This window comes from Mauremys reevesii, unplaced genomic scaffold (genome assembly GCF_016161935.1).
Source record: "Mauremys reevesii isolate NIE-2019 unplaced genomic scaffold, ASM1616193v1 Contig53, whole genome shotgun sequence".
Classification (NCBI taxonomy): domain Eukaryota; kingdom Metazoa; phylum Chordata; order Testudines; family Geoemydidae; genus Mauremys; species Mauremys reevesii.
In genome coordinates, this window is record NW_024100866.1 from 286,474 (window position 1) to 312,575 (window position 26,102).

A 26,102-nucleotide genomic window follows, 5' to 3' on the forward strand; every position below is an offset into this window, starting at 1 on the left:
GATGAGCCAGTTCTGCTGAGAAGCTGAAGCGCTGCCAAGCTGAGCCCTGGGCTGCCTGAGAGGCTAGTGGAGAGCAGGAGCTCACAAAGGATCAGAACAGTGACTCCCAGAAGGAGCTTTAATTCCTGCAGAGGGGAGGTTCCCCCTCCCCAGGGTAACAGGAAAATTCAAACCTGTCTGCAGAGATCAGCTGGATTCACACAGGCTGGCTCTGACCTGGCAGCGCCTGTGTCCCAACCTTTTATCTCAGCACAAGCCCAGATCCTGCTCCCACTGAAACACATACAAGAGCTGCTGTTGGATTCTGCAGGGACATGATTGGCTCCTAATTATTTCTGGGACTCCTGTTTCACTGTAGTTCTCTGACTTGTGCCCTTCTGACGACCATGGGCCCCCTGCGACTTCCCCTTCACATGCCATGATAAACAGCTCTAGTTGTAAGGGCCACCTGCGCTGAAGAGAAGCTGCTGGTGCCAGGGGCTGAGTGTGGTGTTTACTGTTCCAGAGAGAGCGTCTCCAGGGGCGTCTCAGCTGGATTACGATGACGTGGAGGAGCCTGCCTTGAACGACGTCCCCCAGATTCCAGACGGCCGAGGTGAGCAGTGAATCCGCCTTCTGGAAGCAACATCACCCAGATGAAAAACTAATTGTATTTCCCAGTAGGAACAATAGTGGTTTGTTAAGAAAATCAATATCCACCAGTATTGTCTATTGGCGTAATGCTGGGGGCGCTGAGCAGGTGCATTACAAGAGCTGTGTGGAGGTCCGGGGTAGGGAAGTGTGTGAGATCCTAGGTCATGACAGAGGAACATTGCAGGGACTGAAGGAGCAGTTTGCTCAGGAGCTGCCCACACAGTACTTGGCTCAGGTCACTGACCTATGACCCTCACTGCCATGAGCACTAGGGTTACTCACTATCTGTAAAGACAACGCATCGAAGCAGAGACCTTTACATAGCAGCAATGTTCCCTGCCAGCCTTTCCTGGCATGCGGCTATTGCAGCTTATATACATCTGTGTCAGACACTCTGTGACAGGGGGATGGGCGGGACATAGAGATTTTACACCCAAGGGCCCATGTCCCACCCTTATTAGCTGGCTCAGCTCCTGCTGGCATCAGTACATCGGAGACTGATGGCTGTTTATGGGGTAAACTTTATGAGGAGAAAGCATTGAAAAGACATTTTAAAAATAATGTCAAGTTTAGGAAGCCAGAGACATACTCTGGACAATTCCAAGTCATTTACATTTGTAATTATTGTAACTAAATGCCTTGTGGAGCAATCTCTCTGGACTAGACTCTTTCTACAGCTCCCCCTTCCCCTCATCATCTGGGAGCTCTAGGATCCTCTCAACCAGCTACTGAAATGTATCAGATCAATGTGATATGTGAAACCCCTCAATCTGAGGGTTCCATAGGGGGGCTCCCTGAGGGTGGAAGTGCTGAGAGATCCCCAGGGACCAGTGAGGCTGGTGCATCTGCAGTTTGTAGTTTAATTCTGTCTTCACTGTGAATATTCTCTTAATTACTTCACATCTTCACATCAGATGCCCCTGCCCTGCCTGGAGATGTCAAAGGGGATGGTTATGATGATGCCAGAGAAGTGTCTGACCCTGAAGGTGACCCTGGTTTGGGGCAGAATGATGAGGAAGGCACTGGGGCGAGTGACAAGGATTCACAGACAGGTGAGTAGAGATCTGTTTGCGCTTCACAGTGTCTCTGCAGAGTGGGATAGCTGAAAATGTGGGGTACGCAGCAAGGGAACAGCCCTGGCCAACCCAGCACCTGTGAGACAAGCTCTCTTTCTCTCATCTCTCCATTCCCTCAAAGCAGAGGCTTCAGTACCTGCCATGGGGAGAGGAACAGCAGGGTCCCTGCTGGGTGGTACTTTGTGGTCAAACCAGGAAGATACCTGGGATCTTTCTGCCTCTAGGTTCCAATCCTTGTGTGGCTGCCACGCCCTGGATGTGCTCAATTCTCACCAGTTCACTGTGTGTGTATCTTTTGGTCAGAATCCTATACACCCAAGTCCTGTTACTGCTGCACTAGGTTTAAAGAGCCCACGACACATCCTGTAAAATCTGGGATGGGCTTTGCCCATTGTCCTTGGCCAATATCTCCCCTCTTTTCGCCTTGTGTCATGAGCAGAGACACCATCAGCCACCCCAGAGGAGGTGCAGTGGTGATGAAATGTGCATTGATTAGTACTTGATAAGAATAACATGCTAATGTTCACTGCTAGGCAGAGTGAAAGTTATAATGTTCTTAACTAAGTGCTCCTGGCTAGTAAGTGCTTGGGTTTTGTACATGAAGTGACAGGTAGCTACAGCTGGCACTTGTCAACTTTACCTGGCCTGGAAACCAAAGATTTTAATTTCCAGACTATGTATATTTAATTTAATGATGGATTAAAACTTGTCATAAACCCAAGACTGAAGGGGGAATGATTCCCAGTCCGTACTGTGGAGCAGAGGTTCTCAAACTGGGCAGCACAGAATCTAGTCTGGGGCAGCGTGAGAAGCCAGAGCAGAGAGTGGTGGCTCTGTCCGGGTGCCCAGTTTTGAAGGCAGCACTGCCACCGGCAGCAGCGCAGAAGTACATGAGTCATGGTCTGGTGTTGCCACTCTCATTTCTCTGTTGCTGCTGGTGGCAGTGCTGCCTTTGAGCTGGGTGGCTGGAGAGCTATATACTTAAATGGCTCCTTTTGATTCAATGTCCTACTGCTTTTCCTATTTAGTGAGAGTTGGATGTTGATTTTTTTTAAATCGGTACATGTACTTGTGTGGCAGGGAGGGGAGGTATCAATTTCTATGGATACAAAGAAAGAGGCAACAATCAAATAAGTTTGAGAACCACTGCTGTAAAGTGCACTCCACCTTGCTCTGCGGCCGCACATAACCATAGAATGGATCCACTGACTGTATGTGTCTCCCTTGGTGTTTTCAAGTTGGAGTCGGCACTCGCTAAGGAGTGAAGTTGTCTTTGGGGTGGAGAAGGAAACCCCGTCCCTGCCTCCTGGAGACACAGGTTATGATGATGTGGGACATGGTGACTCTGGGAGATCAATGTCATAACAATTTGATTGAACAAAATAACCCTGTGATGATGTAAACACTTTGCCTCTTTCTCTCAGAAATGATGCCCAGAGAAAGTCCCTTCCTGGTTGACAGAGAAAACAGGTGTTTTTACAGGATTTGTGTGAAGTTTCAGGAAATACAAGAGTGAGCGGGAAAAGGTTCATAAGCTTTCTTTGTATAAGTTTCCATTGTTTGGAGGGGATGGAAGTGTCCTGCTTGTTTATGCCTATAGTTTCATCAGCTTGTCTGAGTGCCTTTTTCATATTAAATTGTTTCTGAAAGTCTTCCCCTGAGTGAAAGTTTTTCTTTCCAGATGAATTGTGCAGTTTCCAGGGCTCACCACAGGGAGAGGCTGAAATTAAACAAACCAAGAGAGAAGGGAAGGCCACCTCTGGGTAACTTCCCTTTTGACAAACCCCATGCCCCTTGAATTTCATAAAAACCCCGTTCACACTGTTATTTTCAACTGACATTTTATTTTACAACAAGTCCTATGGACTATTTCTAAAAGGACTTTTGGCAACTACAAGCTCATCTCAGCTGTGTATCTGAACCTCTAGACTTGAATTCAAGTCTGTCTGTAGATTAATCTTTTAACCAACACTCTCGCTCTTTTCTTTGTTAATAAATTTTAGCTTAGTTAATAAGAATTGGCTATAGCGTGTATTTTGGGTAAGATCTAAGTTATAATTGAACCTGGGTATGTGGCTGATCCTTTGGGATTGGAAGAACCTTTTCTTTTATATGATGAAGTAAGATTCTCAGGAATCATCATCATATCTGACAGGTGTGTCTGGCCGGAGGCCTGAGGCTGAGCACTTTAAGGGAACTGCGGGGTTTGGACTTCTAAGTGACCAGTGAGGTACTGTAGAAGCTGTTTTGTGCTGGTTGGTAAATCTAAGTATTGGAATAACCACCAGCATTTGGGGTTTGTCTGCCCCGTTTGGTTTGCAGTTCACCCTGATTGAGTGACCTCAGCTGGCTCCCACGGGCAGCACCGTCACAGTGGCGTAGTCGTGCAAGGATCCACAGAACCAGGTCAATTAAGCTTTGGGTCAGTACCCCACGCTATCCAAATTGGAATTGTGGTATTGAGAGTTTGGTTGGTTAAAGAGCAGTTGCAATGGATGAGCAAAGAGCATATGAGGGTCTTGACAAAAAAGCCCTGGAAGATTTGTGTTCAGGAAAGGGGATAAGCTTTAGAAAGAAAGCTACAAATCAAGAACTGAGAGATCTGTTAATGGCCAGTGATCAGGAGGCAGGAGCACGGCCCTTACCTGAGGCTACAGAAACTGCAGAAACAATTAGAATGAATAAAGCAGCAAATGAACTGCAACTGGAGCATGAACAGAAACTAGCAGATCTTCGATTGCTGGAAAGACAACAAATAGCTGAATTAGAAAGAGAGCCTGCTGAGAGAGAAGAAAGTAAGGGGCGGCTGGAGCTGCTGGCTGCTGAGGAGAAAGCTCGACAGAGGCAACAGGAGACTCACAAAATGGAACAGGAGACGCACAAGATGGAACAGGAGACAGTTAAACGCCGGCTCCAAGTAATGGAAGATCAGAAAAAGTCATCACCCCCGGGTACTCCACTTACCCACCACCGGGAGAAAAGCTGGGAAAGGATGTGTCCCATCTACAACGATACTGAGGATATAGAGGAGTTTCTGGGTACCTTTGAACGCCTCTGCAATCTGTACCAGATCCCCGATGATCAGCGAATGCCTGTCCTGCTGACCAGACTGACTGGAAAAGCCAGGGAGGTATTTAATGAATTGGGGGAACAAGAAGCCTTGGATTATGGGCGGTTTAAAGATTCTGTGTTAAGGCGGTTCAAGATGACTCCTGATTCTTACAGAGTTAAGTTTAGAAAGTTTAAGATGTCTAATGATTGTACTTTTGTGGAATGTGCTCATAAGCTGATGGGTTTTGTTAAAAAATGGGTTATGGGAGCAAAGGCACATGGGAGTTTTGAAAAGCTGCTGGATTTAGTAACTTTGGAACAGTTCTTAGACATTGTGCCTGACTATGTGAGAGCAGCTGTGTGTGATAGGGACCCTGAGTCAGTCCTACGGGTGGCAGAGATTGCGGATGCCCATACCCAAAACAGGGCTCGAGAAGGGTGTAAACCCCCGGGGAAAACTAATCACCATTCTCCCCAGTTCAAGAGGAGGGAAGGATTTAAAGGTAAACCGGGCCCTGACTCTTATAAGGTTGCTCACAGGGGCCCAGAGGGTGGGAACTCTCACCCCAAGAATAAACCGGTTAAATGCTATCACTGTGGTATGCTTGGCCACATAAGACCAGATTGCCCGACCCTAAAGAGCAGCCCAAAGCCAGCAACCCCAAAAGCCACAGTAAATGCCAACTCCATTACCCTGAGCTCCCAGGCTGAACCAAGTCCCAACAGCTCCACCTTAAGTCCAGGTGCAAGCAGAGCAGTGGCTAATGCCAACCCCATCATCTCCAGTGGTCTGGGAGGAGGTGATGAGCTCACCAGTTATGTCAGGACTGAGGCTTGGCAAGGAAGTGAGAGATTTATTAAGGAGGCAAAGGTCAATGGTGCTGAATGCATGGGGTGGCGAGACACTGGCTCGGATGTAACTATAGTCAAGGGACATCTGGTGAAGCCAGAGGACATGTTGCCAGGGGAGTATGTGACGATAGTGGCCCTATCTGAGTACTCCGTGGACCTGCCAATGGCTAGAATCCACCTTGAGTGGGATGGCTTTAAAGGGGATGTGAAGGCTGCTGTCCGGGATTTGATTCCAGCTGATGTTTTGGTAGGAAATAACATACTGGGGGTGCCTGGCCAAGTTAATGTGGTGACCAGGTCACAGAGAAACTGTGGGTCTGTGGCAGATACCCTGACTGACTGCAGTGAGGGGGATGGCGAACAGACAGAGAGTGTCTCTCAAGATGGATCAGGCGAGGGTTTGTCTGAAATATCAGAGATGGTCCTGAATTTAAACGAAACCCAGAGTAAATTCATTGTGGCTCAACAGAGTGATGTGTCATTAGAGAAAGCCAGGAATGATGCTCAGAGTCAGATCCCAGTTAGTAAAGAGAGAGGCAGGTTTTTTATGCAGGATGGGCTGTTGTATAGGGAACCTCCTAGGGGAAGGAAGAATTCCCAAGCAGCAGTTCGCAAACAGCTTGTGTTACCTGAGAGTTACCGCAATGATTTGTTGAAGTTGGCTCATGATGGTCCTTTTGCAGGACATCTGGGTGTAGGCAAAACGTGTAACAGACTAGAGCAAAATTTCTACTGGCCTCACCTTTTTGGGTCGGTGAGAGATTACTGCAGGAGCTGTGAACTGTGCCAGAAGCGTAAGGGGTTAAGGGGGCCTAGCAAGGTGCCCCTCCAGCCTCTGCCCATTATTGGGGAGGCTTTGCCAGGGTGGCTGTGGATATTGTGGGGCCATTCCCCAAACCTTCCAGAAATGGGAAGAAATACATCCTGGTGTTGGTAGATTTTGCTACCAGATATCCTGAGGCTGTAGCCTTGGCTAATATTGAGGCTGAGACAGTGGCAGTGGCTTTGTTCTCTATTTTTAGCAGAGTGGGTTTTCCCAAGGAAATACTGTCTGACCGGGGGTCTAACTTCATGTCTGTGGTTTTCAGGCAGTTGTGGGAGTTATGTGGGGTAAAGCACCTGAAAGCTGCTCCCTACCACCCCCAGACTAATGGCCTAGTGGAAAGGTTCAATGGAACCCTGAAGTCTATGTTGAAAATGTACATGGATAGACGCCAGAATAACTGGGATGTTCTGCTGCCGTATCTATTGTATGCATGCAGGAGTGTGCCCCAAGAGTCTACAGGGTTTGCTCCCTTTGAATTGCTCTATGGGAGGCAGGTCCGGGGACCCCTAGATTTGGTCCGTGACTCATGGGAAGGTAATGTGGAGGAGACAGAGCAGCCAGTGGCTGAATATGTGGCTCAGTTCAAGGAGAGTTTGCAAGAGGTGATGAAGTTGGTTAAGCAGAATCTGAAAGAGAGCCAGGATACTCAGAAAGTCTGGTATGACAGAGATGCTCAGGCGAGAGCGTTTGAAATAGGGGACATGGTGTTGGTGCTAGATCCTGTCCGGAGGAACAAAATGAAGGATGTTTGGACCGGACCCATGGAGGTAGTGGAAAGGATTAATGAGGTTACCTATGATGTGAACAAACCCCATGGCCGGGGAAATATGCAAACAGTGCACGTGAACAGAATGAAGGCTTACCATACAAGGGAGGTAAATGTGAACATGTTCTGTTGTCCTGAGGAAGAGGCAGTGTCTGTCCCTTTGATCGACATGGTTGCTGAAAGCCAGGAGGAGACGCCTCTCGAGAGCATTGAGATGGGGGAGGGTTAATCCCACCCTCGAAGGAAGGAGCTGCTAATGTTGTTAAAACACCACAAGCGAACATTCTCCAACAGGCCAGGGCTCACTGATAGGATGACACACTCCATTCAGACGGTGGGTCCCCGCCCAGCTCCCAGCAGAGCTTACAGGGCCAAGGGAGAGATGCAAAGGCAGATCCAGGAAGAGGTAAAAAGCATGCTGACAATGGGGGTAATTACCCAATCCATGAGTCCCTGGGCCTCTCCCATTGTGATGGTGCCAAAAAAGGATAAAACCATGAGATTTTGTGTGGATTACCGGAAGCTAAATGCTATCACTCAGCCTGACCCTTACCCCACACCCAGAATAGAGGATCTGTTAGATACACTGGGGGGGGGGCAAGTTTATAAGCACCCTGGATCTGACTAGGGGGTACTGGCAAATTCCCCTAGATGCTGATGCACAAGAAAAATCCGCTTTCATAGTGGAATCTGGCCTGTATGAGTTCAAAGTGTTGCCCTTTGGGATGCGTAATTCAGGGTCTACTTTCATGAGACTTATAAATGAGGTCCTACGGGGATTAGAGTCTTTTGCCAAGGCCTATATAGACGACCTGGCCATATTCAGCAGTTCATGGCAAGATCACCTTAACCACATAGGGGTTGTGCTGCACCGGCTCAGGGAGGCCAATCTAACTGTTAAGGTGTCTAAATGCAGAATGGGAGCTGCTGAGGTGACCTACCTGGGGCACAGGGTGGGCAATGGGTGACTGCGCCCTGAGCCTTTGAAGGTGGAGGCCATTAAGAACTGGCCTGTCCCTAGAACTAAGAAACAGGTCCAATCGTTCATTGGTCTGGCCAACTATTACAGGAGGTTTGTTCAGGGATTCGGTGACATTGTAGCTCCCATCACAGACCTGACGAAAAAGGACAAACCAGACCGGGTGCAGTGGACGGAGGCCTGTGAGCAGGGATTTCAAAGCATAAAAAGTGCTTTGGCCAAAGAGCCTGTTTTAGTCAGCCCAGATTTCAAAAAGCCTTTTTTGCTATGTACAGATGCTTCCAATATTGGGCTGGGGGCAGTGCTAATGCAAGAGGGGGCGGAGGGTAAAAGACATCCCGTGGCGTACTTAAGTAAAAAATTGTCCCCCACTGAGCAAAATTACACTACCATTGAGAAGGAATGTTATGCCATTGTCTGGGCTGTCAAGCAGCTTAAGCCCTATTTGTACAACCAAAAATTCACTGTGTTGAGTGATCATGCCCCTTTGGTCTGGCTGCACAAGGCCAAAGGTACCAACTCCAGGTTGCTGCGCTGGAGTTTAGCCCTTCAAGAATATGAAATGGATATAATCCACATAAGAGGGAAGGAAAATATTGTAGCTGATGCATTGTCCCGAATGGGGACTCATTAGGATGCACTCAGTGATGTCTGTGTCATCCCTTCCTGCATCAATTTTGTGTTGGGGGTGTGACGTTATGACTGTGATATAATATCTCACTGAAAGGTGAAAGGGCCAGAAAGAGTTAATTAACTCATAGACTGACCTGACCCATGGGTGAACCTTGAGGATGGGTTAGGAAGTTATGTAAATGACTAGAGCTTTGAAATGCAAGTCTGCATTGTTAGAGGTAGAAGGGGAGATGTTTGCTCAGGTCTTGTGATGTCAGCAACCAAGTCTTGTCTGTTGCTATAGTTTTAATTCAAAGATAAAAAAAAAAGGAATATTAACATTTATGATGATACTTGAGTGAAATAGTATTATTGTCTATGTGTCTCTTTGAAGGTTATGCTAACCTGTATCTGAACTGTTTAATGGATAAATTACTCTGTGCTAATTGCCAGGATATTTGGGAGAAGGAGTTAAACCTATTGTTTTCTCAGGCCGAAAGGCTGCTGGAAATGTATAAGAACCCTGGGACATGATTCCTTCTTCATCTCAGATCTGCTTTGGGTTTCAAGAGGGGGAAACCTTAAGCCATAAGGATTGAGATCCCCAGTCATTGACTGGAGCCACCCTGAATATGGAAATTGGACTATAACCTATGGGCTATTTCTAAAAGGACTTTTGGCAACTACAAGCTCATCTCAGCTGTGTATCTGAACCTCTAGACTTGAATTCAAGTCTGTCTGTAGATTAATCTTTTAACCAACACTCTCGCTCTTTTCTTTGTTAATAAATTTTAGCTTAGTTAATAAGAATTGGCTATAGCGTGTATTTTGGGTAAGATCTAAGTTATAATTGAACCTGGGTATGTGGCTGATCCTTTGGGATTGGAAGAACCTTTTCTTTTATATGATGAAGTAAGATTCTCAGGAATCATCATCATATCTGACAGGTGTGTCTGGCCGGAGGCCTGAGGCTGGGCACTTTAAGGGAACTGCGGGGTTTGGACTTCTAAGTGACCAGTGAGGTACTGTAGAAGCTGTTTTGTGCTGGTTGGTAAATCTAAGTATTGGAATAACCACCAGCATTTGGGGTTTGTCTGCCCCGTTTGGTTTGCAGTTCACCCTGATTGAGTGACCTCAGCTGGCTCCCACGGGCAGCACCGTCACACCCTGTTTTGTTCCCAAAACACGCTCTAACTTTTAATGTTTTTTCTTAGCAAGATTTTGTAATTTGCTGAATGAAGAAGACGTTCATCATTTCGCATTAAACATTTATCTGTTGGTTTGGTGTTTTCATCTAAAAAGCTAATTGGGTCCTCAATCTCTGTCACTTTGTCCACCAATTCTGTCCCTAGAGCTAAATGTTCCTGGGTTAAACAGAGGAACTGCAGCGCGTATCCCAACGTGATGATGATATTTAACACACTCTCCATACACAAACTACCTCTAATTTCTTTAATTTTACAGTTCACATCATCTAAAGACCAGTACACACAGTCGTGATGCCTCTGACCGGGGACGTCTATAATACATCCAGTTCAATACTCATTTTGTTTCTCTCTCAGGCAGTGCTTGATGATTCCGTGCACAACCGCTCGCACAATTGCACGCATCATGGTTTTACGGTTAAAACTCGCACAGACTTAATACTGAATTTCTCCCTCAACTTTAGATAGTAAAAGCCTATAGAATAAGCATCCCCCTCTGTTTCGACATTCTGTTGAGCATCTGGTTTTGGGACTAGGCAAAAACAGATCGGGCCCAATCCACTCAGCCCTTTGGAGCTCTCAGTGCCCAGAACCTCTGCCATAAATATACAGCTAATGGTAGCATAAAATCCCTATTTACCCTGTAAAAGGTTAATCCTTCTTTTACCTTTAAAGTGTTAATAAACTCAGATAACCTGGGTGGCACCTGACCAAAAGAACCAATAAGGGGAGAAGATACTTTCAAATCTGTGGGGGAAGGTTTTTTGTCTGGGTCTATCAGAACTAACCTGGAAACAGGGCAGGGGAAAATACATCTCCCTAAGCTATAGCTAGGTCTAATCTTGCAGAAATAGTAAGTCATAGCAGAAAAGAAATGTGTTAGATTATCTTTTGTTTTAGCTGGTGAATTTTCCCTGTGCTAAGAGGGAGGTTTATCCCTGTTTTTGTAACTTTAAAGTTTTGCCTACAAGTGAAATCTTCTGTGTTTTTGACAGGTTTCAGAGTAGCAGCCGTGTTAGTCTGTATCCGCAAAAAGAACAGGAGTACTTGTGGCACCTTAAAGACTAACAAATTTATTTTAGCATGAGCTTTCGTGAGCTGCAGCTCACTTCTTCGGATGCATAGAATGGAACACACAGACAGGGGATATTTATACATACAGAGAACATGAAAAGGTGGAAGTATGCATACCAACAGGCAGAGTCTAATCAATTGCGATGAGCTATCTTCAGCAGGAGGAAAACAAACTTTTTGAAGTGATAATTAAGATGGCCCATAGAAGGTGTGAGGAGAACTTAACATAGGGAAATAGATTCGATTGGTGTAATGACCCAACCATTCCCAGTCTTTGTTTAGGCCACAGTTAATAGTATCTAGTTTGCATATTAATTCAAGTTCAGCAGTTTCTCTTTGGAGTCTGTTTTTGAAGTTTTTTTGTTGCAAAATTGCCACCTTCAAGTCTGTCACTGAGTGGTTAGAGAGGTTGAAGTGTTCTCCCACTGGTTTTTGAATGTTATGATTCCTGATGTCAGATTTGTGTCCATTTATTCTTTTGCGTAGAGACTGTCCGGTTTGGCCAATGTACACGGCAGAGGGGCATTGCTGGCACATGATGGCATATATCACATTGGTAGATGTGCATGTGTACGAGTCCCTGATGGCGTGTCTGATGTGATTAGGTCCTATGATGGTGTCACTTGAATGGATATGTGGACAGAGCTGGCATCCGGCTTTGTTGCAAGGATAGGTTCCTGGGTTAGTGTTTATGTTGTATGGTGTGCGGTTGCTGGTGAGTATTTGCTTCAGGTTGGGAGGCTGTCTATAAGCGAGGACTGGCCTGTCTCCCAAGATCTGTGAGAGTGAGGGATCATCTTTAAGGATAGGTTGTAAATCTTTGATGATGCGCTGGAGAGGTTTTAGTTGGGGGCTGTAGGTGATGGCTAGTGGTGTTCTGTTATTTTCTTTTTCAGGCCTGTCCTGTAGTAGGTGGTTTCTGGGTACTCTTCTGGCTCTGTCAATCTGTTTTTCCACTTTAGCAGGTGGGTATTGTAGGTTTAAGAATGCTTGATAGAGATCTTGTAGGTGTTTATCTCTGTCTTAGGGATTGGAGCAAATACGGTTGTATCTTAGAGCTTGGCTGTAGACAATGGATCGTGTGGTGTGTCCGGGATGGAAGCTGGAGGCATGTAAGTATAGTGGTCAGTGGGTTTCCGGTATAGGGTGGTATTTATGTGACCATCGTTTATTAGCACAGTAGTGTCTAGGAAATGGACCGCTTGTGTGGATTGGTCTAGGCTAAGGTTGATGGTGGGATGGAAATTGTTAAAATCACGGTGGAATTCCTCGAGGGCTTCTTTTCCATGAGTCCAGATGATGAAGATGTCATCAATGTAGTGCAAGTAGAGTAGGGGCGTTAGGGAACGAGAGTTAAGGAAGTGTTGTTCTAAGTCAGCCATAAAGATGTTGGCATACTGAGGGGCCATGCGGGTACCCATAGCAGTGCCACTGACTTGAAGATATATATTGTCCCCAAATGTGAAATAGTTGTGGGTGAAGACAAAATCACAAAGTTCAGCCACCAGGTTAGCCAGGATATTATTGGAGATACTGTTCCTGATGGCTTGTAGTCCATCTTTGTGTGGAATGTTAGTGTTCCTGTTCTTTCTGTGTTTTTGAGTCTTTTGTTATTCTGTAAACTACATACCATCCTGATTTTACAGAGGTGATTCTTTTACCTTTTCTTTAATTAAAATTCTTTTTTTAAGAACCCAATTGATTTTTCATTGTTCTTAAGATCCAAGGGTTTGGGTCTGTGTTCACCTGTACCAATTGGTGAGGATATAATTCTCAAGCCTCCCCAGAAAGGGGGTGTAGGGGTATGGGGGGATATGTGGGGAAGGTAGGGCTCCAAGTGGCCCTTCTTGAATGTTTGTTTAAATCACTTGGTGGTGGCAGCGATACTAAGGCAAGGAAGGAATTTGTGCCTTGGGGAAGTTTTAACCTAAGCTGGTAAAAATAAGCGTAGGGGTCTTTCATGTGGGTCACCACATCTGTACCCCAGAGTTCACAGTGGGGAAGGAACCCTGAGAACCTCCAAGTCCTCTGAAGAGCCATCGCTCATCTGCTGAAAAATTTACAGTAAGAAATACACACATGTAAGGCATCTTTATACTTTTTCATAACATGATTTTAAAACCTTTTACACTGTGTGTCAAAAGATCCCTTCTGCATGAAGCTTTTAAAAACAGACAACAACAAATGAAATATGTCTCTGTGCAGGCTTGATCCAAAAGGCTCTAGCCAACCGAGTACCGGTGACTGGGTCCCTGCAAAACCATCCCTTGAACATTCTTACATAAAATGTACCTTTGCCTCATCTCCATACAGCCCTTTGTTTGAATCATTTGGGTTCTCCCTGCTGGGGTCCGGAGTCTCAAACAAATCTTGGCCCAGCAGTCTGGCCTCATGTTTCTCCATCTCGTTGTTCCTGCGGGTACAAGCATCATTTGCTATCCCTGTTTCCCATCTCCCATGACCCGTCTCAAATATTGTTTGCCCCAACAGTGTGTTTGTTTCTTCAGGACCCATAGCAGCGAACGTATAATGTCTCTTCATGAGAGTCTTGACTGCCAGTGTTGCCCAGGGCCTTCTAGGTGCAACCATCTTTAATCATCAGACCCATTTATGTAGAAGCTCCTCCTTACTTTAACCAGGCCACACAATATTCTTAGCCAATAGTTTAGGGCTGACGTTGCTCTTCCTCCCGAAGATTGGTCCAGTGATAACTAGCCTGAGGCGTTGTGAACCTGGGAAGCTGCCTCTTTCCCCAAGAGCAGCCGCAAGGGTAAAATCTCTCTCTCTAACTCAACCATGTATTGTCTATCTTTGCCTTTTGCAATGGGGTTCTCTTTTCTCTTTTTTTGCTCTGTTCTCTCTTTTAACCTATCTTTATATGTTTCTCTTTTATTTAACTCTTTTTAAATGCTCTTTTCTTAACCTACCCTTATATTTAATATTTTAAAGGTTATTTTTTATTAACCAACCCTTATATTTTTATCATGTGCTTACTAAACAGGCTCTGCTTTAGTAAATTCCCTTTTTTGCCATGTGTATTCTTTTAAACCTATTTTTCAATATTATTAAATGTTTTTAAATGCTCTTTTCTTAACCTACCCTTATATTTAATATGCCTTTTACATGTATCAAACAAATTTTATTCTTTAATAACATGCCAAATTAGGCCTTTAAAATCATCTCTCCTTACTAAACCTAACCAAACAATTTTTCTTCTCTTTAATAACCTTTCTTTCCTTTTTTCCTCTAAACCTTACCAAAGCTTTCTTTTTAAATCTTTAAGCTCTCACTCTATTTTTTCAACATTTTTCTCTAAACAAAAAACCAGATGTATCAAAGCACAAGCATGCAACACTTCCCCTATTCAAACATAAAAAATAATCAAATTTTGTTTTCAAAATGGCCAATGGCACCAAACCTAGACACCAACGGAAACAGGAATAGAGGGTGGGACATAAGCCCTAAATGGGCAGGGAAACCTGTTAAAAATGCATGGTGATGAATGCTATTGGGGTATATACTACTAACCTTACTGCATCATGTTCCCCCAGCACGTGCCCCATCACTGCACTACAGGCCCCTCTCCCAGCATCACATCTCCTCATCCCTGTCACCTGGCATTGCTAGGACATGGAGACACAAGGCACCCCTCCTTTCTTTTGCTTGCCTGGATAAAGCCCCAGTGATGATAAGGGTTCAGGCTGATTGCTAGTAGACTGGGCAGGTGAATCAACTGGAAGCTCCAAGCTCAGACAAGGAGGAGCTTTTGGGAGCCGAAAGCAAAATAACTCAGCTAGCTCACAGCCCCTAGAAGGAGGGCCATGAAACCCTGATCTAAAGGGGTAAAATTACAGGCCGGAGAGGATATAAACCACTCAGTCCCAGAAAGCAGACTGTGGAAACCCTGACATGAGGGCCTCACTTTGGGGAAGCTGAATTAGGTTGAATATATGAGACCCCAAGAGAGAAGGACTATTGCTTTGAAGACTTCTTGCTGTGAGTGGATGATTTTTGGGAACCTAATGGGAAACTGAAGGGCCACTGCAGACCATGAAGAGTTGCCCTGGGACAGTGCCTGTCTACAGTCCCAAATTTGGATGGGATCTACATTTGATATTTTGAAAATTTGCAGGATGGGAAAACCACCTGTCCCCCAGCTCTACTATTTAGATTTGCTTGTTTCCTGTGTCCCTGTAAACAGGGTCACTGCTTCTGGGCACACTTTCATGGCTCAGGATGGCTCTGTGTGTGACTCCAGTAATAATGTGGGATGATGGCTGACCCACAGCACATAGATTCATAGATTGTAAGGCCAGAAAGGACCATTATGATTATCTATCCTCACTAATCTAACACAGGCCGCAGTTCTCCCCTGAAGTAATTTCTGTTCGAATAGAGAATAATGTTTAGAAAAACATCCAATCTTGATTTTAAAATGGCTTATGATGGAGAATTCATCACAGACCTTTGAAGGTTGCTCCAATAGTTAATTATCCTCACTATTAAAAATAGTGCCTTTTTCCTAGACTGAATTTACCTACCTTCAATTTCCAGCCACTGGATCCTTTTTTACCTTTCTCTGCAAAATTTAAGAGCCCCTTATCAGAGTTTTATTCTTCATGTAGGGTCTCATAGATTGTGATCAAGTCATCTCCCAACCTTCACTTCAATAATCCTTTTTCAAAATTGGGCATCAGAATTAGATGCAGTTTCTTCAGTACCGGTAGAACCAGTGCCAACTACAGAAGTAATATAACCACCCTGCTCTTACTAAATATTCTCCTCTTTATACATCCAAGGATTGCACTAATTCTTTTGGCTACCGCATCACACTGGGCGATCATGTTCCGCTGATTATCCACCATGAGCCCCAAATCTTTCTCAGAGTCACTGCTGCCCAGGATAAGTTCCCCCAGCCTATAAATGTGATTTATATTCTTTGTTCCTAGATTTGGCAATAATAAAACACACATTCTTTTTTGTGTACAGCTTACCAAGTGATCCAGATCATTCTGTATCAATTACTCCTACTTTTCATTGTTTACTACTCCCACAGTCTTTTGCCATCCTCAAACTTTATCAGTGATGACTTTGTATTTTCCCAGGTCATTGATAAAAAAGGCTAAATAACTTAAGCCAAGAACTGATCCCTGAGGGACCCCACTGGAAACACACCCACTCTATGATAAATCCCAGTTTTCAGTTACATTTTGAGACGTCTATTGACCTGTTACCCCAACCTAATCTGAATGTGCAAGATTATTTAATATATCACATATTAAGGCATATTAAAATGCTTTAAGATAGTAAAATAAAGGCTATTAGAGCTGTAATGCAAGTAGGTTTACATAAGAATCTGTGTAACGACTAATGAAGGCTTGACAATAAATTGAGGCCTAGTTGGTGTGTTAGTAGCTATGATAGCCTATGCACGAAAGGAGTTTGCATGACAGCTTAATGAAAGGTTATAGGGTTTAACAATAGTTTGTAATATGCAATTTAAAGTACCATTGCATCAGCAATCAGGTACCAAAGGAAATATACATTTGATCTGTGTTAGCAGATGATAGAACAAGGAGCAATGGTCTCAAGTTCCAGTGTGGGAGGTTTAGGTTGGATATTAGAAAAAACTTTTTCAGTAGGAGGGTGGTGAAGCACTGGAATGGGTTTCCTAGGGAGGTGGTGGAATCTCCTTCCTTAGAGGTTTTTAAGGTCAGGCTGGGATGATTTAGTTGGGAATTAGTCCTGCTTTGAGCAGGGGGTTGGACTAGATGACCTCCTGAGGTCCCTTCCAACCCTGATATTCTATGTAGTTTGGGCTATACGAGAACACCACAAAAGCTGGAAACAATGTGTTTCTAGGGGATTTGTGGGGATTTGTAACATAGAGAAACCACATTTATGTATTAAGACCATTGGAAAAGAATGACACAAAAAGAGCTCTAGCTTCCTGCCACTGCCTCAGGGCTGGGGGAGCTCTCAGTCCTTTCTGTGTCCTCAAGGCAGAGTTTCTCCGGTCTTGGAGCCGCAGGAGGCGGAGGGGAGAGAAAGGAGCAAATGTCGTATGGGGTTGCTGGGGGTGGGGTGGGGGAGAGGTGGAATGGGGGTGGAATGGGCATTTTCCATAAACCCACATTGATTGGAATTAATTATATTACACTCATTTAATTCTGTATTAAATGAGTCCCATATCAGAAGTTATATTATTTTGCCTGGAATCAATGTCAGTCTCACAGGCCTATAATTACCTAGGTCATGCTGTTTAACCCTTTTTATGTATTGACAACACATTAGCTTTCTTCAAGTCTTTTGGGCTTCCCCCGTATTCCCATAGTTACTGAAAACTAATATCCAGACCTGCTGATTTTAAAATGTCTAACAGTAGCTGCTGTTTAACATTCTCTTGGGTTTCTTCATCATCCTTATCCTCATGTGATATGACTACATCATCTGACTTTGTCCCAAATATAGAATAAAAATATATTATGAACACTTCTGTTTTCTCTGCATTGCTACTGATAAGTATAGCATTTCCATATAGTAATGGACTGATACCATTTTTATGATTATTTTTGTTACTAGTGTACTTTACATATTCCATCTAATTGTCCTTAATTCTGCTGGCTATGGAGTTCTCCTTGTAAGCCTTTGCTTCCCTTACCAATTTTCTACAATTCCTGACTGTTCATGCTCCTCACATAACCAGTTTTCCACTATATATATTGTCATAAACAGACAGTAAAGGGTTAAGAAGTTCACCTAGCCTAGCTGACACCTGACCAGAGGAACCAATGGTGGGGACAAGATTTTTCAAGAGGAAGGAGGGAAGTTTTTCCTTTGTTCTATTCATTAAGTTCTGTGCTGGAGTGAAAAGATCCAGGAATCCAGGGGCGGCTTCAGGCCCCAGCACACCAAGTGCGTGCTAGGGGCGACATGCCGCGGGGGGCGCTCTGCCGGTTGCTGGGAGGGCGGCAGGCAGGGCTCCGGTGGACCTCCCGCAGGTGTGCCTGCGGAGGGTCCGCTGGTCCCACGGCTCCACTGAAGCCGCGGAACCAGCGGACCCTCCGCAGGCACGCCTGCGGGAGGTCCATCGAAGCCGCGGGACCAGCGGACCCTCCGCAGGCATGCCTGCGGGAAGTCCACCGGAGCCACGGGACCGACGACCGGCAGAGCACCCCCCGCAGCGTGCTGCCGTGCTTGGGGCGGCGAAATGTCTCGAGCCGCCCCTGCAGGAATCAACCAGGGTAGTGAGTATTAGAAAAGGAATAAATTAGCTTATGTTTATTTCCTTTTGTGACTTCATGTTGCATAAAAGGGCTTTTTCTTTTGTTTACTTTTAAGTTTTTATGCCCAGAGAGAAATCTGTTTTTTTTTTAAATCTGTTGTCTTTGAGAATATCTTGCATGCTAATCTCCCAGAGGTTTTCATTTCATCTTTCTTTTTCTTTAATTAAAAGTCTTTTCTTTAAAACCTGATTGATTTTTCCTTGTTTTAAGATCAAAGGGGTTTGGATCGGTGTTCACCAGGAAATTGGTAGAGAAGTCTCTCAAGGCTACCCAGGAAAGGGTTATAGTACTTGGGAGGGAGAGATTTTCTGGGGAAAACAGAGTTCCCAAATGACTCATAAATGGTTGTTTAAATGATTTGGTGGTGGCAGCATCCTGATCTAAACTGGTAATTAAGCTTAGGGATTCTCATGCAGGTCCCCACATCTGTACCCTAAAGTTCAGAGCGGGGGTGAAACCTATGACATATATATTAATTTGTATAGCAGCCTTCACTTCCCCTCTAAGCAAGGATGGTGTTTTTTTAACTAGTGCAGCCTGCTTCTTTCTTCTTTAAACTCCCTGCTAAAGAAGCAGGAGATGGATTAATTATTATTATTAATAATCAAATTGTTATTACATTTATATTAGTGTAGCACACAAAGGCCCATTCAGGTCACAGATACAGACACACTCCCAGCTCCATAAAGCTGAAGAAGCTCAAGAACAGATGTGGGATTGGATATAGGAGAAATAACATAGAAGCAAATTGATTTGATGATGATTGGTGCAATTTCCTGTTTTGTCATTACTGTTTGTTTAAGTAGCAGAAGAGACGAAAGAGGGAGAATGGCGGGATTGGGGCAGGGAGGTTGGTTAAAAATAAGGAGAGGGAAGGAAGGGGAAGAGGCACAGCCACACCTCCTCATCTGCCAAGCTAGTCGCTGTCAAGTGTTTTTCTGGAATCACTTCAAAGTGGAGTCTCAAGGAGGGATTCGAAGGAGGATCAGATGTTGGCTGCACGGAGTTTCTCAGGGAGTTTTCTCCATACAGAAAGCACAGCATGGGAGAAAATGCAAAGATAAAATGCAGAGTTAAAGAGTTAAAGACATTTCCCGTAACCCAAGTATTTGTAACAGTTCTCTTTAGGGTAGGTGTGGTGTCAGCCAGTCATTGTTCTGTGCTATATGCCCCTTGCCTTGTGCCTGTTCCTTTAATTGTCTCTGTCCCATAAATCAAGTAAATTTGTTTCCAAGGAGCCCTCCCCCTACTGACAGCACTGATGGGCATGATGTGTGCAGGGCATCTTGCTACTGCAAGAGAGGGTCATGGCCTACTCAGGAAGCCCTAAGAGCTGCCTCTGCCACTAAGGATCATGGTCTAGGCAGGAAATCCCAAGGTCTATTACTAGAACTATCAGTATTACAGGTGGTGCTGGGTAATTCCTCTTGTACAGCAGCTCATCTGAGTGAAACAACCTGGTTCTAGTAACTTGTCCTTGTCTACAATTGGGTATGTCCTATACTGGGAGTTTGACTTGTAAGGATCACCTCGGGCACAAGGGATTTCTTTCCTAGTTTATAAAATAACCAGCCTTTTATGTCTCCCAATTCATATTTAATACAATATAGAATCTATGAGAGTGAGGAACAGCATGGATACATACAGTTTGTACAGCAGTTTTTCTTCCCACACCAGAGATGGGGGTTACCCGATGATCTGAGGCTGTGGTAAACCTGACCTCAGGAGGGGGCTCATCACTGATACTGTTGTGTATTTGGTTGTCATGGTTTTTGTTCCTATGGCAACTGAGTTAGATTATTAGGGGATAGCCCAGCCAGCTTTGGCCGGTTAGGTGAGCTCTGTGTCTGTAAATAAATGGTAGTTTTGTTAGCTGTCTGCTCTCTGGCCTTAAGTGATTTCTTCCTAAACCGGCTGCCCCCAAGGATATAACAAGTGGAGACGGAAGATGGGATTCCGGTGCTGCTCCAGTAACAGAAGGAAGTAGAACTCAAGGTAAAGAACAAACAAACAAAAAAACTGCTTGTTTGCACTGACTGTGAAAATGAAACTGAAATCATGGCTACTCTGACCGGGCCACTGGAACTTTTTGATGAGAATATAGTGCAATGGCTTGTGTATACTGAGCGTTTTGAGCTTTTTGTTATTGCAAATGACATTACAGAAGAGAAGAAGGTGCCAATATTCTTAAGTGTTGTAGGGGCTAAAACCTACTCCCTGCTATGCAGCTTACTACACCCTGTTAAGCCTCAGACTAAATCTTACAGTGACATTGTGGAAATCCTGGAGTCTCATTTTTCTCCAAAACCACTGGTAATTGCTGAAAGATATAGGTTCCACAAAAGAGACCAAAAAGAAGATGAAACAGTTGTACAATTTGTAGCAATTTTAAAAAAGCTAGCAGAACACTGTGAATTTAAGGAGATGTTAAATGATGCCCTGTGTGACAGGTTAGTGTATGGCCTGTACAGTGAAGCTATATGGAAGTGCCTACTGACAGAGGCTCAGCTTACATTACAGAAGGCTGTTGATATTGCTGTCTCCATGGAACTGGCTACAGGGTGGCGCAATACATCGGTGCATCCCTAGGGTGCAAAAAGTGTCACAAGAACCGACGCACAAAACTGTGCAGAGTCAAGAATGTTACCGCTGTGGTAAGCCGGGTCACCAGGCATCAGAATGCTGGTGTAAGGACCTGGTGTGTCGACACTGTGGCAAAAAGGGACACATTGAGTGTGCCTGTAAACAAAAGAAAAAGAGACCTGTGGTCTTGCTGACAAAAAGAGGAACCTTGCATACCCTAGAGCAGACCCAGGATGATCAAGGTGACACCTCATCGCAAGAGGAAGTGCCACTGAATGTTTTGTCTTTGGCAGTGGGCTCACATGAATACTGGGTAACCCCGTTGTTGGATGGCAATCCTATAGGCATGGTACTGGACACTGGTGCAGCCGTCTCGCTGGTCTCCGAGACTGTGCATAAAGAAAAGCTACAGCATCTTCCGCTTAAGGCAACAAAAACTGTTCTGAAGACGTATACGGGAGAAGCTGTGCCCATGTTGGACACTATTGATGTTAAGGTGGAGCTCAATGGACAGGCTGCTAAACTGCCACTGTTTGTGGTGAGAGGTAATTACCCAGCCTTAATGGGTAGGTCTTGGCTTGGGAAGATTCAGCTGAACTGGGCAGAAGTGCATCAGATGACTAAAGAAGAAACCAGTCTAACCCCTATACTAAGGAAACATGCTGCTGTTTTTGGAAAGGATCTGGAAAGTATGAAGGGAATCACTGTGACATTGAACATTAAACCTGACAGTCCACCAAAATATCTGAAAGCCCGAACTGTGCCATATGCCATCAGGCCAAAAGTTGAAGCAGATCTGGAGCACCTGCTCACCAATGGAGTCCTAATACCAGTTACCCATGGCCCATGGGCCATTCCTATCGTTCCAATAGTGAAGAAAGATGGCTCTCTCCAGATTTGTGGTGATTTTAAAGTCACTGTCAACCCAGTGTTGTGTGCAGAGCAATACCCGCTTCCCCGCATCAATGACCTCTTTGCAGGCCTGGCTGGGGGACAAAAGTTCAGTAAGATTGATCTGAGTCAAGCATATTTACAGATGCACGTCGATGAAAAGTCCGAAGACCTGTTGACTATTGTGACTTATAAGGGGCTTTATCGATACTGTCGCCTACCCTTCGGAATAACGTCTGCTCCCACCCTGTTCCAGAGGGCTATGGACCAGATCTTGTGTGGCTTGTCAGGAGTTCAGTGCTATCTGGATGATATCCTGGTCACTGAAAGGAATGAAGAGGATCACTTAAAGAATATAGAGGCTACCCTACAAAGACTGGAAGAGTATGGCCTACGAGTTCGCAAAGACAAGTGTGAATTCTTCCAGCCCTCTGTTGAATATTTGGGACACATCATTGATGCTTCGGGTCTTCATAAGGCCCCTGCAAAAGTTAAAGCTATTGTGGAGGCTCCCTCACCTCGAAATGTAAGCCAGCTGCGCTCGTTTCTAGGACTACTGAACTATTATGGAAAATTCATCTCACAGTTAGCCACACTGCTAAAACCACTACATGAGCTCCTTGGGCAGAACAAGGCCTGGAAGTGGACTGAAGCCTATGATGTTACATTTAACAAAGCTAAGGATGCATTGCTAAATTCTGAAGTTCTAACGCACTTTGATCCATCCTTACCCCTACAATTGGCCTGTGATGCCTCCCCTTATGGAGTAGGAGCAGTTGTGTCACACATTATGCCTTCGGGAGAAAAGTGACCTATTGCCTTTGCTTCACGCACTCTAAGCAAAGCAGAAACTACTCCCAAATCGAACGTGAGGCATTAGGCATTGTTTTTGGAATTCAGAAGTTTCATCAGTACCTGTTTGGGCGGAAGTTTACTCTTCTCACAGACCATCGACTTCTGACGTCAATTTTTGGACCCTACACAGGCATTCCCCCATTAGCTGCTAGTCGTATGCAACGTTGGGCATTGTTACTTTCAGCACACACATATGACATAAAATATCGGAAATCCACTCTGCACGGCAATGCAGATGGCCTCGCAAGGTTGCCTTTGCCGGTCAAACATCAGGATAGTGCCCAAAAGGAAATCTTCTACTTTGAACAGGTAGAGAATACACCCATCACTGCTACTCAGATAAAGAAGGCAACTCGCGGTGAGCCAGTATTGTCCCAAGTTATGGACAATGCATGGAAAATCTCGACAAACCTCTCCGGTCTCACCCGACCTTGTTACCTACATGTCCAGGAGGACGGAGTTATCGGTCCAATCTGGTTGTTTGTTGTGGGGGAGACGTGTCATTATTCCACCACCACTGAGATCACAGACGTTAGAACTGCTACATTCCGGTCACTGTGGAATAGTGCGCATGAAGGAAATTGCACGAAGCTATTTTTGGTGGCCTGGATTGGACAGTGCTATTGAAGAGAAGGCAAAAGCTTGTATGTCATGTCAGGGTGTGAAGAATGCACCCCAGTGGGCACCCCTGCACCCATGGGACTGGCCTGAAAACCCGTGGCAACGTATTCACATTGACTTCGCTGGCCCCCTTCAAGGAAGTATGTTTTTGGTGGCAGTAGATGCCCATTCTAAATGGCCAGAAGTCTCTATAATGCAGTCCACTACTGCAGAGAGTACTATCCAAAACTAGGAGGACTCTTTAGTCGTTTCGGTCTGCCAGAACAACTTGTGAGCGACAACGGACTGCAGTTCATCTCTCAGGAGTTTCAAAATGTTATGAAGGCAAATGGGATACACCACATAACGTCAGCACCATATCATCCATCCACCAATGGATTAGCTGAAAGATTTGTTCAGACAATGAAACACGCTTTGAAATCAGCAAGGGGACAACACTCCATTCAAAAGCGTCTGGATACCTTCTTACTTTCCTACAGAAACACACCTCATGCTACGACCCAGGCATCCCCTGCCTTTCTAATGATGGGACAATAGTTGCACACTTGCTTTGATCTGCTGAAACGTTCTGAACCCCGACAAATTGTGCAACGTCAGCAGCAATATCAAGTCATCAGATGAGGCCCCAGAGCAAAAGACCAAACCTTTAGCTCGGGACAGCCAGTTTTGGATCGGAATTATACTTCCGGAGCTAAATTGGTCCCTGCCACAATCATCCACAAACAGGACCTGTTTCCTACACAGTCTGGACTGCAGAGAATCTTACCTGATGGTGACATGTAGATCAACTGTTGCCAGGTCATGCCAGTCCTCAGGACACATCTGCAGTTGAGTGGCCTGACTTCACCTCTTCTGGTGAGACACCGAATCACGAATCACCTGTTCCTGGCTGTTCTCCTCCATTACTGCTGGTGACTGAGATACCCCTTTGCCCAGCACGAGCTGATACCACCTCCTCACCTGTTCGTACTGCGGACCCTGAGCCCATGGTACTTTCGGGTGCAACAACACCAGAAGTTCGCCATAATCCACCTAGAGACAGAAGGCCTCCTCATCGGCTGGATCTTTAGCTAGGGCGAACCCACAGTTATGGGGCAAAATAATCCCCAGGGTTTAGCCGGGAATGGAGGCAGTCTACCCTCCTTCTCTAGTCTAATGTGTGTTTTAGTTAGGGGATGTTCTTATTATGGGGGGAGGAATATGTTGTGTATTTGGTTGTCAAGGTTTTTGTTCCTATGGTAACTGAGTTAGATTATTAGGGGATAGCTCAGACAGCTTTGGCCGGTTAGGTGAGCTCTGTGTCTGTAAATAAATGGTAGTTTTGTTAGCTGTCTGGCCTCAAGTGATTTCTTCCTAAACGGGCTGCCCCCAAAGATATAACACATATATGGTGATGTTTGTTGCTTTTGAGTTTTATTGGATGTTTTAGCTGCATAAAGTCACAGATAAAACCTCTGATAATAACTAAAAAGGCAGGTGGGTTTGCTATTGGTTCCTTCGCGCAGCTGATGCCAGCCTCTGAATCTATATATTTCCCTTCCACTGCTTTGTTGTCACTTGTCAGACACAGAGGAGCCCTGGCAGGTGCTTAGGTGTAGCCAGTGCAGTGAGAGGAGGAAACAGCGAGTCAGGCTGGCAATGAAGGGACATCTCTCTACTCCGGTGCTGTGGCTTCTTCTCTTCACAGTTGAGGATGTAGCAGGTAAGTCTCCTCTGTGTTTCACCAGGGGAGCTGGGTTAACTGGAACTAGGAAGGTAACTTTTACAGTCAGCTTTTAGTAATCCATGTCTGGCTTGGAGGTTGTGACTTTTCCTTTCAGGATTGGTCCTTACCACTGTTACCGAGGCTTTTGTTACCTTGAGATTGGACTATTTCAGTGACCTGTATGTGCGGCTGCATCTTAAAACCTTTCAGAAAACGAAGCTGGTACAAATGGCAGCAACGCACTCACTGAGCAGGGCATCTCGCTGGGAGCATGTTACAGCCGTGTTGCAGAGTCTGCACTGGCTGCCCAGCTCTGGGTGGAGGTTAAGGTGTTGGTGATGATTTATAAAGACCTAAGTGGCCTGGGACCAGCCTCCTTAAGGGATCACCTCTCTCCCCGTGCTGTACTACCACAGATGTCATCAGAAGTGGTGCCCGAGCTGGCTTCCCCTTTTATAAAGGAGAGGAGTAGCTGGCAGCATGCTCTTTGTGAGGGCTCCAGGATGCTGGAACTTGCTCACCCCTTTGGGTCAAATTAGGCAAAATTAGGTGACCTTCTGGGCACACTGCAAAATACATTTGTTTGGGGAGAGGGTGGGAAGGACTGACGCCATGAGACGCATAATGAGAAATGGCTGGGAAGTAGTTTCTGTAGGTGTCTGGCTGGCTGAGTTCCTGTTGAAATGGTCACTTAATGTTGCTGCGATTTGAGTTTGTTATCAGTGTGCCTAGAGCCTTAGTATTTTAAATCCAAACAAATACATCAATCATTTGGGATCTAACAGAAATGTCTGTTTGGTCCAGAATCCAACAGCTTCAAAGGGCCAAGTCCTGGCTCCTCACTCCCCCATTCACTCACTGAAGCCAGTAGAAGTGCTGCAAGTTTGAGGTGAGCAGGCTTTAGCCAAATAAACCCAGAGTTGATTCCTCCCACACAGGTGTGTGTGTGTGTGTGTGTGTGTGTGTGTGTGTGTGTGTGTGTTGGGGTGCAGTGTGCAATGCCCTGTGCCCACAGGGGTACTGGAAGCTCTGTCAGAAGGAAGATTTATCCTGCAGGAGTCCTGCCTCCCTCCCCCAGGGTTTCTGC

The 26,102-nt window shown here is 45.2% G+C and overlaps 1 protein-coding gene across 1 annotated transcript; it reads right to left on the reverse strand.

The window, feature by feature from the left end:
- Positions 1-246: 246 nt before the first annotated feature.
- LOC120394382 lies at positions 247-13,663 on the reverse strand. The gene is made up of 2 exons (XM_039518614.1): positions 13,367-13,663; positions 247-615 (listed from the first exon to the last, which is right to left on the reverse strand). The coding sequence occupies exons 1-2, from the start codon at positions 13,661-13,663 to the stop codon at positions 247-249; spliced, it is 666 nt and encodes a 221-aa protein (XP_039374548.1).
- Positions 13,664-26,102: the final 12,439 nt, after the last annotated feature.